Source organism: Primulina tabacum, chromosome 15 (assembly GCF_025594145.1).
Source record: "Primulina tabacum isolate GXHZ01 chromosome 15, ASM2559414v2, whole genome shotgun sequence".
Lineage (NCBI taxonomy): Eukaryota > Viridiplantae > Streptophyta > Magnoliopsida > Lamiales > Gesneriaceae > Primulina > Primulina tabacum.
Window position 1 is genome coordinate 30,217,147 of NC_134564.1, and position 12,177 is coordinate 30,229,323.

The 12,177-nt window shown below is 34.5% G+C and overlaps 1 protein-coding gene across 3 annotated transcripts; it reads right to left on the reverse strand.

The window, feature by feature from the left end:
• Positions 1-778: 778 nt before the first annotated feature.
• Positions 779-11,740, reverse strand: LOC142526749 (uncharacterized). 3 transcript variants are annotated; one of them, XR_012815344.1, is made up of 11 exons: positions 11,566-11,740; positions 11,306-11,460; positions 9,946-10,230; positions 9,567-9,696; positions 8,478-8,585; positions 8,264-8,366; positions 8,065-8,190; positions 4,174-4,367; positions 3,583-3,707; positions 1,786-2,237; positions 779-1,107 (listed from the first exon to the last, which is right to left on the reverse strand). XR_012815344.1 is itself a non-coding variant. In XM_075631319.1 (10 exons), exons 1-9 carry the CDS (start codon positions 11,616-11,618, stop codon positions 3,617-3,619), a joined length of 1,245 nt encoding a protein of 414 aa, XP_075487434.1. In that variant the 5' UTR covers positions 11,619-11,740; the 3' UTR covers positions 779-1,107; positions 3,583-3,616. The 3 variants fall into 3 exon arrangements, 2 of the variants coding, with proteins under 2 accessions (XP_075487434.1, XP_075487435.1); XM_075631319.1 differs by lacking the exon at positions 1,786-2,237; XM_075631320.1 differs by lacking the exon at positions 1,786-2,237 and having other exon boundaries at positions 779-1,128.
• Positions 11,741-12,177: the final 437 nt, after the last annotated feature.

Consider the following 12,177-nt stretch of genomic DNA (forward strand, 5'->3'; position numbering starts at 1 on the left):
GATGTATAGAATAATCATTTTTCTTACTACTTTTTTTTCTCTACGAATCATTATTCTATATCATAATTTCATAGAATTAATCATGTTATGTTGTATAGAATATACATCTTTCAACATATTTTATAAATTTATAACTAAATATTATCAACAAAATAATGTCCAAGTTGTGACAACTCAATGAAACAATAGCTAAATGCCCTCAACATTTTTCCGTAGGGAAACTTCTGGGGAATTTTCGGGAAAACATTTCCTTATAAAATGGTTTTTTTGGGTTAATGAAATGCTATGATTGAGGCATCAACTTCAATATAAATTCAATTATCATAATTAATTCCAAATGTATGAGATTAACATAAAAATAAAAAAATTGAGACAACGATACCTTGATATAATATCCTCAAGTCAAAACAAACAGTATATTTTTCTCAACTTTTGAACGAAATGGGTATCCGGTCAAATATCGACTACCAGACTTCAACAGTAATAGAACACGATTTCCAATGAGAGTCTAAAACCATTTCCTCCTCATCTTCTCACTAACGAGTTCTACCACACAAAAGAAAAAAAAAAAAGAAAAAAAATGTCTCGACAAAGAAATTTGCATTTAATAAATAATCCACCCTGCCCGAAACTAGACATATTATTAATTAATCAACTCTACCATTCTCAAAAGAGAACTCAAACAAATTCGAGTTTCACTGCTATAAAAAAAAACGGCAAACACAACTCCCACAAGCTATACATCCCCCTTTCAGTGAGAGACAGTACGCACGATTCCTGTAAGCAAAATGCTGTAAATATTCCACATGTTTAATGTGTTCGTACAATTCTTGACACGACCGTCATACAAGAAAGGCTCCTTTACTTAAAAGGATTAGACCCACCTATAAAATTTTAACAATTGATCTCACCATTCACTTCGTACTGGACAAAACATAACCCAAACATACCATCTATCATTGGTTCTTTCCTCTACAGTCTGCACTCTTGCTCCACATATTAGCTGTTTCCAAAGAGTAGCCAATACCTCAAGCTCGATCTTGTTTGTTCCACGCACCAAATTGAATACAAAATTGTCGTTTCAAGTTCACTGATATCTGGGTGACCCTGGCAGAGGGAAACAAGCAACTAAATAATAGGCTTTATCCATATCGTATAAAAATTTAAAATGCGTAAATTTTTAGCATCAGTGGGTGCCGGAGGATTAGCAATATGCCAAAAACTTTAAAATAGATAGTAAGTTATTCACTGATGAGAAATTCCATTATCCCAAAAATGCTAACCTCAGTCCATTGACATCCTGATAGTTTGGGAATATAGAGAACGAGAGAAGAATAAGACAAGGACCACCACCATGTCACATAATTCAACCAGTAAATTTAGTCTGTTTATTAGAGCCTACAACGGCTTGTTAAATCCAGCCTCCCGCCTGGGTTTCTAGTTAGACCTAACCATCGATCTAAGTTTATACCTCATTGGACAGGGTCCAACATATACAGAGTACAGTCACATCATGGAATAAGCTGTTAATGTTGCTGTTAAAAGCATGATACCAAAAATCACTTTGATCAAGAAGCAAGGGTAGAAGGTAGAGATCTAGGAAAGAAATAAGAAATTTTTCACAAGCATCTTGGTGCTTTCAGAAGATTTAAACTTCTTCAAGTTCCAAAATTGAGGGAATGCATCTCCAGTTACGGTAAATAATTAATTCATTATAAGTGATTCAGTAGCTGGACTCAATCCTTTCCAAGTACAAGAAGCCTAAAAGGTAAACACGTTTATTACCTTCTCAGTTAGAGCAGAATCATCCACCCAAAAAGAGCCTAACATTTTCGAGAGTTAACATTTCTTGCGAGGATTTCTTCAACCCTGCCCACTACATTATTCGTTCTCATCTTTTTTATTCCTCTCTCTTATCTCCTTTCCTTGCTGCAATTTTTGGTCTGAAGCATTCTAGTAGTTCGTTATTGACATGCTAAAACAGTATAAAAGAGCCCATTCCTTACAGATAAACCATCACACTAAAAGTAAATGATTTTTGTTCATATGATCATTAAATACTTGTTGAACAGATCCACACAAAAAGAGCAACTTATAAAACCCTAATGGAAAGATCCTCCTGATCACTGTTTTCGATATCACCAGCCCGTAGTTTCATCAAGCTGTTGTCCCACGACTCCCATAGGTCTTTGCTTACACCAATCACCTTAGTATGTTTCGTCCTCTATCCAAACATACTGCCATTACAGGAAGCCCATAAGAAGATCTAACTAAATCAAACCCAAAAGTCTGCATAAGCATATACATTTATTTTGCTAGAACACCTAATCCTTTCCTATATGTGGTTCCCTTCATGTTTTCAACAGAAAACACAAAACAAAGGGTTTAAGATCATGCCACCATTGACTTGAATCAATAGAAACATGAAATAAAAAGACAATGGTGTCTTCAGGATACTCAAAACTTCATGCTAAAACTAGCAAATGTAGCAGGGTATGCATGATCAAGCTTGCTCGCAGAGAGAGTATGGATGCAGGGGTAGAGCCAGGACACAAACACAAGCATGGGAAAAATAAATTAATATTTCTCAAAAATAAAAAAAAATGGTTACATATTAAAAATTACAGGAGGTAATCTATCTTGCAAAAACAAACTGTTTGATGATTTATAAGACATGAAATTGTTTTTCCAATGCAACGAATCCAAAAATCCACACAATTATTCGAAGCAGTTGATTTCTTCAAATCTTTTCTATGTATCATAATTACAGTATCTATAATAGAATGAAAGAAAGATATTAAGAGTAAATATACACTAAGCACATTCTCAACTGCAATTAAGGAAAAATTTTAAACATGTAATGTGATTCTACTTTGATTTGACTTGTAATAACATTTTACATTTTCAGACAATTCTGTCGATGGTTATATGAAATTTTGAGGTCTTATTTATATTGTAAATAACTCATATGATCGATTACAGAAAAACATATTAACTCGATAATATTATTGTACCATCTATGGTTTTTTTTTAGCTACTATCTAAATCAATTTAATGACCCTTGGAAATTATTTTAGCCTGCAAAAATAATATATAATAGCAATCTACAATCGGGTTCAATCTAGATGACTCGAACAGTTTGACTTCTTAGTGAACAATAGTCCAGCTGGGTCATCATTTAAAATTTTGTGAGATATTCTTTTAACAATCAAAAAAACGAGCCAATTATCATTCATGTAATATATAATAGCAATCTACACACGGGATCCCAAATTAGAGAGAAACATATGTCCAAAGTGGGTCCATCATTGTGCATATGCGCATGCAAAAAGTATACCCCCAAGGCATCCGATGTTTTCCGCTAGGCACTTGGAAAGGCCAACTAAACTCGTAAATTTGCAAGCCAAGGGAGATAAATTTGGAAAATTTGTTTAGTACTGATTTGTCATCAAATTATCACAATAGAACAATTTTTATACAATTATGATTTACTTGTTGCTAGACTAGATAATTTTCATCTTTTTTATTCCATAGCTTGAATGATTCTGTGTTTGACATAATTAAAATAGAATAAAGACTTACCAACAAGTTCTCAAAACAAGGAGATTAAAAGACTTCAAGAAGCTGATTTCCCTCGCACAACTAAATCATCAACAGAGTAATATTCAGCCATGAGCTGGTGCATGTATGAAGGGTTGTGCCCACCACTGTGAAAAACAAGCATAAATAAGAACATGCGGTAACAAAAACTTTACAAAGGGCACATGAATTTATACTATATCAATTTCACCACACTGTCTTTATGAAATCCATTCTTAAAGTGATTTTAGGTAAGTATTTAGTGGAGCTCTATTGAAGACTTGCCATACTCTATCTACTGCATCCAGAACAGTTATATTCACAACCCTTAGCAGACAACGGAGCACATGCTTTCCATGCCTCCAAGTATAAAAGATAAAGTAAGTTAATTGTGTGGCCAAGTTCTGCCATCGCCACTCTCCGTTAACAAAGAATCTGTCCTTCCTAAGCTAAGCCATCAAAATCACCATGTTTACATAATTTAAATCTCAATCATTACCACTAATTAGTTTCTTATTTCAATTAGCAACTCTTTACGATTTAATTGGTATGCTAGTTTCTCCAAGTACAGAATATCAAATAAGATGAACTTACATATCTGTTATAAACAAGCTAACAAGATTTGGTGGCACGTAATCAAATGCAGGATTGACAATGTGAAGTAGAGGTGAACCAGTGCCACTCCCAAAATCCAAACAATCCGAAAATTCTCCGAAGTCCAGAAGCTCGGATGGAGACTTTAACTCATTCAGTAGGACCTCTGGTTTATGAGGGTATAGAGGACACAGCTGTAGTCAATAAAAAAATTATGATGAAGCAAGTGCATCCTGAAATACTTAGTACAATGTTTTGCATTTGGATAAAAGAAGTCTAATAGATGGAACTAGAACAGTACGAACCTTTCAAGGTACTTCCTCACTTTTCATGTATATTTAAAGCCAATGGCCTAATAATAATGTCAATCAATATAAATATTATGTGACACTGTATAAATGAAATGTGCAGAGCCGACATCCCAAAAATCATCCCAAAATTTTACACCTTGCAACCCCTCCAATTTGCTACGGTAGCTTCTATATTTTGTTCTATATTAAATTTCTTCTCTTTATTTTTTCTTTATAAGAAACTATAATATATTCATTAATGGAAAGTAATAAATACAAACAACAAACAACAAACAACTTATCTGCATAGAAAGAAATAAAAAAACAAAAGTTCCGCTCAAATCAACAACATATATAACTCCAATTTAACTAAGTAAGAAACCGAAAAGTTCTTAATCTCTTCCCAATCCAGTTATATGCCTAAATCTTAATCTCGTCTCAACACTTTTCAATCGACTCTTCTAAAATGTCAAAAATCAGTCTATTCAGTTCTAATCATATAGAGCAACAAATACAATGAAGTATTACTTTCCAAAAAATTATACCCCTTCTACCAAGGTCGCGTCCAATATCTCTTGAAAATAGCTAGTGCAAAGATCTTGAAGCTACTCAAAGCAAACTCATCTCCTCCAAAGCTCTAAACCCAAGACAACTCGTGAAGGAACAATGAATAAATAGATGATCCTGAGACTCCACCTCATTCTGACACATCACACCAATTCAGACACAAAGCACACAAAGGTCACTTCTTCTGCACCATCTCACAAGTAGGCAGTTTACCAAGCACCGAGATCTACGAGAAGACTTGAATATTTGGTGGGATCGGAACTTTCCAAATGACATGAAAGAGTGGAAATAAAGGAAACCCATTGATCGGAAAGAAAGACTCATAGAAGGATTTAACTGAGAAAACACCTGAAGGACCCCAGTCCCAAACTCTAATATCATCAACTCCTCAACCAATATGACCCTCTCTAAAGATCCTAACAAATAGCTCAACTCATCCACTTCCTCGTCCTCAGCCCTCTGTAAACGTAAGCCCCAACTCGCAAGATAGAGAAAAGGAGGAAAAATCCTTCACCTGGGCAAAACGAGAAATGGGGTTTATTATGAACTGGCTTGGAGAGCACAACGAAAAATGAGTTTATTATGAACCGAATATAACTGAAATAAAATAGGAAAAAGATCCTCAAAAGAAATATCGCCCCATCACCTATCCTCCCAAAATCAGACCTTATTACCCCCTCTAGCCACTGCCCTCACAAACTGGTGAAAAGCCGGATAAATTCTCGAAACAAACTTCCAATGACTTCTAAATGTACCATATTTGTCTAAACATGCGTCTCGACCATTATCTTGTAACCCGCATTTGCTCACAATATCTTTCTTTCATAGCGGTTCCTCCTCAACAGAACACCTCCACCACTATTTTCTCATAAATGCCCTATTCCTTAGACAAATGTTTCCAATACCCAAACCCCTTTTTTCTTTCGGTTTACAGACTTGATCCCACACAACCATATGAAAACCTAGTGGTACCCCTAAATATCTGATGGGACAATTCTCCCTTCCACATCCAATCTCTGTGGCTAACCCTTCAACTTCCCCTTCTACACAATTAAGGTCCTACAATGCTCTTTTCCATATTGATCTTTAGTCCTGACATTTGACATAATGAGTTCGATATCTCCACCAGAAAACACACATGGCGATAATTATTGACAAAGAACAAAGTATCATCCGCAAATTGGATGTGTGAAATCTGTACTTTCTATCCATTGCAGTACCCGGATAAGATTCATTGCCTTGGCCTTATCAATCATCTACCCAACACATCTACTACCAGATTAAATAGGAAACGGGAAAGCGGATCACCTTGTCTTAAACTTTTATCACCCTTAAATTTACCCCTTGGTCTACCATTGATAAGGACTGAGAATGAAACAATCGAAAAGCTTCTCTTAATCCATTTTCTCCATCTCTCTCCAAACTTTTTTTTGGTGAAACAAAATCCAAATAGCTCCAATCGACGTTATCATACGCTTTCTCAAAATCAACTTTAAATCATTTTTTTACATCTACACTCCTTCACCACTTCATCAGCTACAAGATAACAATCTAAAATTTCTCACTTCGATAAAAGAAAATTGAGTCTCTACTATTGTGTTGTTTAAAACCTTCTTCAATCTTACTGACAAGACTTTAGCAATAATTTTATACAAGCTGGTTGTCAAACTGATAGGCCTGAAATCTTTTACCTTAACATCATCTTGTTTCTTCGAGATCAAACAGATATGTCTCATTGGTGATATCATTTATAACATCCCCTTAAAGAATTCTTTAAAAACCTTCAGCATATCTTTTTTTACAGTATCCCAACATTGCTGATAAAATTCCATTGTAAAACCATCTGGGTTGAGCCTTTGATTCGTCACTCTCGAATACTGCTCTTTTAATCTCATCCGCAGAAAAAGGTATCTCCAATTATAATCCAAGCTCACCATCAATAGGGCACCATTCCGCTCTTATGCAACTACTCCCCACATCATATTTAATATATAAATTACTGGAGAATTTTACTATGGTAGACTCGATCTGCACACCATCTGAGGTTACCAATCGATCAACCAATTCCAATTTATTGATAGTTGATTTGCTTCTACGATGATTTAGCAAAGAATGAAAGAATTTTGTGTTTCGATCTCCTTATCTCAACCACTTAACTTTCGTCTTTTGATTATCCATCTGAATCCTACGTCACATAAGCTCTCCTGGTGCACATTTAGCTTCCCTCATCTCTCTACTAACTCATTTGTCCACCAATCCTCATTAGCTTGCTCATCCAACTGTCGAATTTTATTTTCTAACACCACATATCTCACACCTACATCTCCAAAAACCTTTTTATTCCATTTCATAAGATCACTTTTTACACCTAAGTTTCCTCAAAGTTGTAACCCTCACATCCATATTGCTCCACCAAGATGATATTGCTGATTTAAAACTTTTACAATTCAACCACAAATTCTCAAATCTAAATGGTATCGGACCCAGCTTTACATTTAATACAAGATGTTTTCCTTGCCTCTGTCTGAGTCAATGCATTGAAACTAGATCCAATGTCGAATTGGCCAAAAGTATTGTGGGCCACGAAATATAAGGACATCTTGTGCGTGCACACATATTTCTAATAGTAAACCCTTGCATTTAAAAGCAAAGAACAAAGTTTACTAACATTGGGTAAGATGTTTCTAGTCACAAACAATCAATCATGGGTAAATCTTATAGTTGCATGATAGAAGTTGACAAAGTGGATTGCAAAGACCGATTTCTAAACTCTCTATGATAAAGCCACAGCTCCACCTGAGATTATCATGAAAATTCATTACAAATTCATAAGAAATTACAAAGCAAAGGAGGTCAATCTTCTGTTTAAATTACTCAACGTGTTAGTAATTTGGAAGCTTTAAGAGAGTTATGGATTGAAATCTAAACAAGGAAGCCTCTCATATGACACGTAACATTAACAAATAAAGTAGACTGAAATAAATCCAAACAAATAAATCAGAGTATTCAGAAGATAGGCTTTGCAACACTATACCTTGTGAATCCCAGCAAGCACAACAAAAGGGATAGCATGCCTTTGAGCAGCTAGGGCCAACATATTCAACCCCACAGGAACTATAATCCCACCATTGGCCATGACAGCATGTGCTCCAACTATAACCTGCAAATGAAGAAACTTGAAGTAAAAGCAGAATGAAGAAACTATAAACTCTCTTGCTGAAACTGTAACACACCATGTTGACTCGAGAAATCATAGCAAAAACAGCAGAATCAGTAATAACTGTAGTTTGTAGCCCTCTTGTAGCCAGTTCTTTTGCAAGATCGTGTCCCTGATATCTGAAATGAAAATATATGTGAAGAAAAATTGGCATTGGGAAAGGGAAAAGACAGCCTAAAACCGAACTACTTTTGACATGAGTCACATGATGGGAGATATTCATATTTAACCTCGGAGCACCCTCTGCAACAAAAACACGGAATGACCTCTTTTTCTCTTTTGCAGCACACAGGAACTCCATTACTGTCCTTGAACTTCCTAGAGTCATGATCACCTCACTGAAACATGATAAAAGCAAAAAACATAAATGTTCGTTCAAATTAACTAATCATAGTTTCTACGATAAAAAGGAAAAAAACAAGAATCTTAGGGGCCAAAGCAAATGGGCAGACAATTGCCAGTTTGTCAACCAGTTTATGGTTGACAGTTCGACATGAATTGCAACAATCATAATCTCTTATAAAAGGTTAAAAACTGGGCTGAAGATAAGATTTACACTCCTAAATTCAGCATTCCATGTTTAATAGGAACTTGGAAAGGAAATCATGGAGAGGAACAAGCATAAAGAGATTGAGAGGAAAACTAAATGCCACAATCTAGCATTGGTAAGTAGTAGTAAGAGCTGGAATGCCACTGTTTCTCATTTAAAAAAATGCAGTATCAACATTTCATATTTCATGATATTGAATAACAGTTTAGATTAAAAAAATTGGTTCTTAAGGGGTAAATAAATAACAGATCCTGAGAACTGTATATGGTTAAGTCAAGTACTTTGTATTACATTTTAATAGAAAGAAATGATGCACCAAAGTTTACCATGGATGAACTCAAAGCTCACAATATTACATAAGAAAAACAACCATCTTAATCCAATGCCTATACATACATTAGATCACTAAAAAATCGATTTCTTGTCCTTAAATGATTAATAAACAGTCTACACCACCAGTAAAGAAACCAAAATCAATTTTCCATGGTATGTCACACACATGAATCACTTACAAAAAAAGTACAGGTAGAGACCACTATCAATTAAGTATGACATATGGAAGCTACCTATTCAAAATTTATCTCACACTACTTACGTAGATGTTTCATTTTATGGAAATGTTGTGGGACCATAAGGCATTATAAACCATATATAATTAAACAGACACTTCAATAGTATGAGATGATTGCGGAAGTCCTTTATGATTGAAAAAAATAAGAAAGTACAAAGTGACATAAACTGCTCCTTTAAAATGATTTAAGGAACATACTTTTGATGTATATGTTCCACTGCTTGTTCAGCAATCTGTTCATGGCAAGTGGAAATTTCTTGAATGAGTTCATTGACTGCCTCGATAACATTATGCTTGAGCTTCCGAGTCACTGAATTTTTATCAGCCGCTGAAAGAAAGAGGACAATACTGATCAACTCTGACAACAAAGGTATTTGATACAAAAATTATGCTGCTGCAGTATCATCTTATGTCCGACAGGAAGATTAGAATTCCTTTCAGAGCATTATTAAAAACATTTTGATGGAAAAACTAATGGCCAAATCTTATTATGACAATAAAATTTCGTTAACAACAATGTATCATGGCACGTATCTGATAATGAAAAACCATATAATATGAGAGGAGATAGATATACATTTGCTTTTTCCTTCAGAATCACCGCCAGAAGAATATGTATAAGGCACAGCAATTGCATTGGGCACATCCTCGAGCAGAGTCTGCAGTGAAGGTGGCCTTAGAGCGCTTCTTGCAGCAGCAGCTACCATGGTAGCTGAAAGTGCTGGATAATCATCATGCACATCATCTTCATCATCACTTTCAGCTGACAAACTTAACCCGCCGACAGCAGCAGTAGTTAGAGAAAGATTTTCCTCGCGTATAATATGTAGAACACGCCGTACAACATTGCCAACAGCTAACTCTGAAATCAGTATAATCCAGAACCATCAAGATCTTCAACATAAAACACTTGAGAGGAAAAGAAATTGCTTTAAACGCGAAAATAAATGCAAGTTTCAAGTAATTCACAAACAATAAATGGTTTCCTTTGCAATCTTTAGTAAAAAAGGTTTGTATGAGAGGTTTTTCAAGATTGATTAAGTTGTAAAATCTTCATTCATCTCATATATGAATTGAAAAACCCTTGTAATGGTTAAGTCCAAATATGTTGCAGCTACCTGATAAATAATCCTTCATCGGTATTTAGACAGGAATAATGTTAAATTAAAATTAGAACCGATTCATTGCTTTTGTATGTGACTGAAACAATTGAATCAAGAACATTGCAAGAGGTTTACATCAAGAAACTATTTGTGCCTCGCTGTTACGAATCCATCCTAAAGTAAATAATCCACCAAAAATATATTAAAAAAAGACTTGCCTTCCCCTCCAGCCTCCAGAGTACAGGCTCTCACAGCTAGGAATACTATCAACTAGATAATGATGGCAAGTTCATCAATAATTATTGCGAATAAATTCAATGTTGGATCTGGAAAGAGTACCATTCTCTATAACAAGAAAGAAGTTTAGAATCCTTTTTCCTTCGTTCATTTTCTCCATGTCTCAACTTATCCAAACTTTCACAATTTCATCAAGCCTTTGTCGTAGGAATTAATCGGAAGCTGGCAAACATTCCATTACGTTTTTAAAGAAATATAGACATCGCTAAGTGACTGAGAGGGTAAAATGTACTATATATTGGGACTAATCCACAAACTTCTATAACAGTTACAGATTATACTTCGTCAATATGCTTCGTTATAGCTGAATTGTACATGTACAGGTGCTTTGAAAATTAACAAAAGAAAAAAAAGTCTTTCTATTTCATATCAATGTCGAGTAAAACCAATACCAAACTATAAGCTTTACTTAGTTTTTATATTACTGAGCATCAAAATTATAGACACGAGCATCATTTAACAAATAAAACTAATAAAAAACAAAGAAACATTAACACCTTGTCCAATAAAATCAACTCTAAGTAGTCATTTACATACCTACAGGGTTGGCAGCAATAAGTTCCTCTCCGACCGATTTCACGACCTCAATGAGAGCCCCAGACTCGTTACGTTGCGGCAGTCTCTGCTGTGATATGAATGAACGGAGCAGTTCCGCAGTTAATTTTGCACATGCTTTCGAACCTTCAACTTTTCTGCGGTTAATCGCAACAAGCACACCACAAAACATAAACAAAACAAGTCAATTATATCAAATGAAATCACATAGCCTATAACTTTGCCGAGGGGACAAATCTTACCGTTTCTTGAGCTTGACAATGAATTCATTCACGAGCGAATGAATGTCGGGCATAATTTTCTGTAGGAAAAGAGCGGGAAATGGAACCTGATTTCCAGATTAACGAATCGAAAATATAGCTCACTGAGTTAGGGTTTTTGATAGTGTGAAATATTCATCGTTTTAGAAGCTTAGATAAATAAATATTCTGACAGTGAAATAGAAGAATAAATATAAATTATGTTATTATTATAATTAGAATAAAAACATTGTATCCGTAAACAAAAGCTTATAAGTAACGGTTTTATATATAAAATAAAGATGTTACGATAGATTGATCAGATCAATAATTATCATGAAAATTAATTTTTTGATATAAAAATGATATTTTTTATGAATTAAATCAAGTTGAATATTCATCTCATAAAATTAATAAATAAAAAAAATCAATAACATACTTTTAATAAATGGTAAAAATAATTAAAATTTAGATTTATATTTAGTCTGCAATATTGTTGGGTAGCATTGCTTTTTTGTGTCCTAAAAAATTGTTTTGGTGTGCTGTCTAACTTTCTATGAATACCTTATGGATTTATATTGGGAAAGCAAAATATAGGATCATTTTGGTAAAAAG

Coding starts and splice junctions, on each gene's coding strand:
- LOC142526749 (XM_075631319.1), bottom strand. CDS start 11,618: ATGCCCGACATTCATTCGCTCGTGAATGAATTCATTGTCAAGCTCAAG. Junction 10,231..11,305: donor TATTGCTGCCAACCCTGTAG/GTATGTAAATGA, acceptor TACTGATTTCAG/AGTTAGCTGTTGGCAATGTT. Junction 8,191..8,263: donor TGATTTCTCGAGTCAACATG/GTGTGTTACAGT, acceptor CTTCATTTGCAG/GTTATAGTTGGAGCACATGC.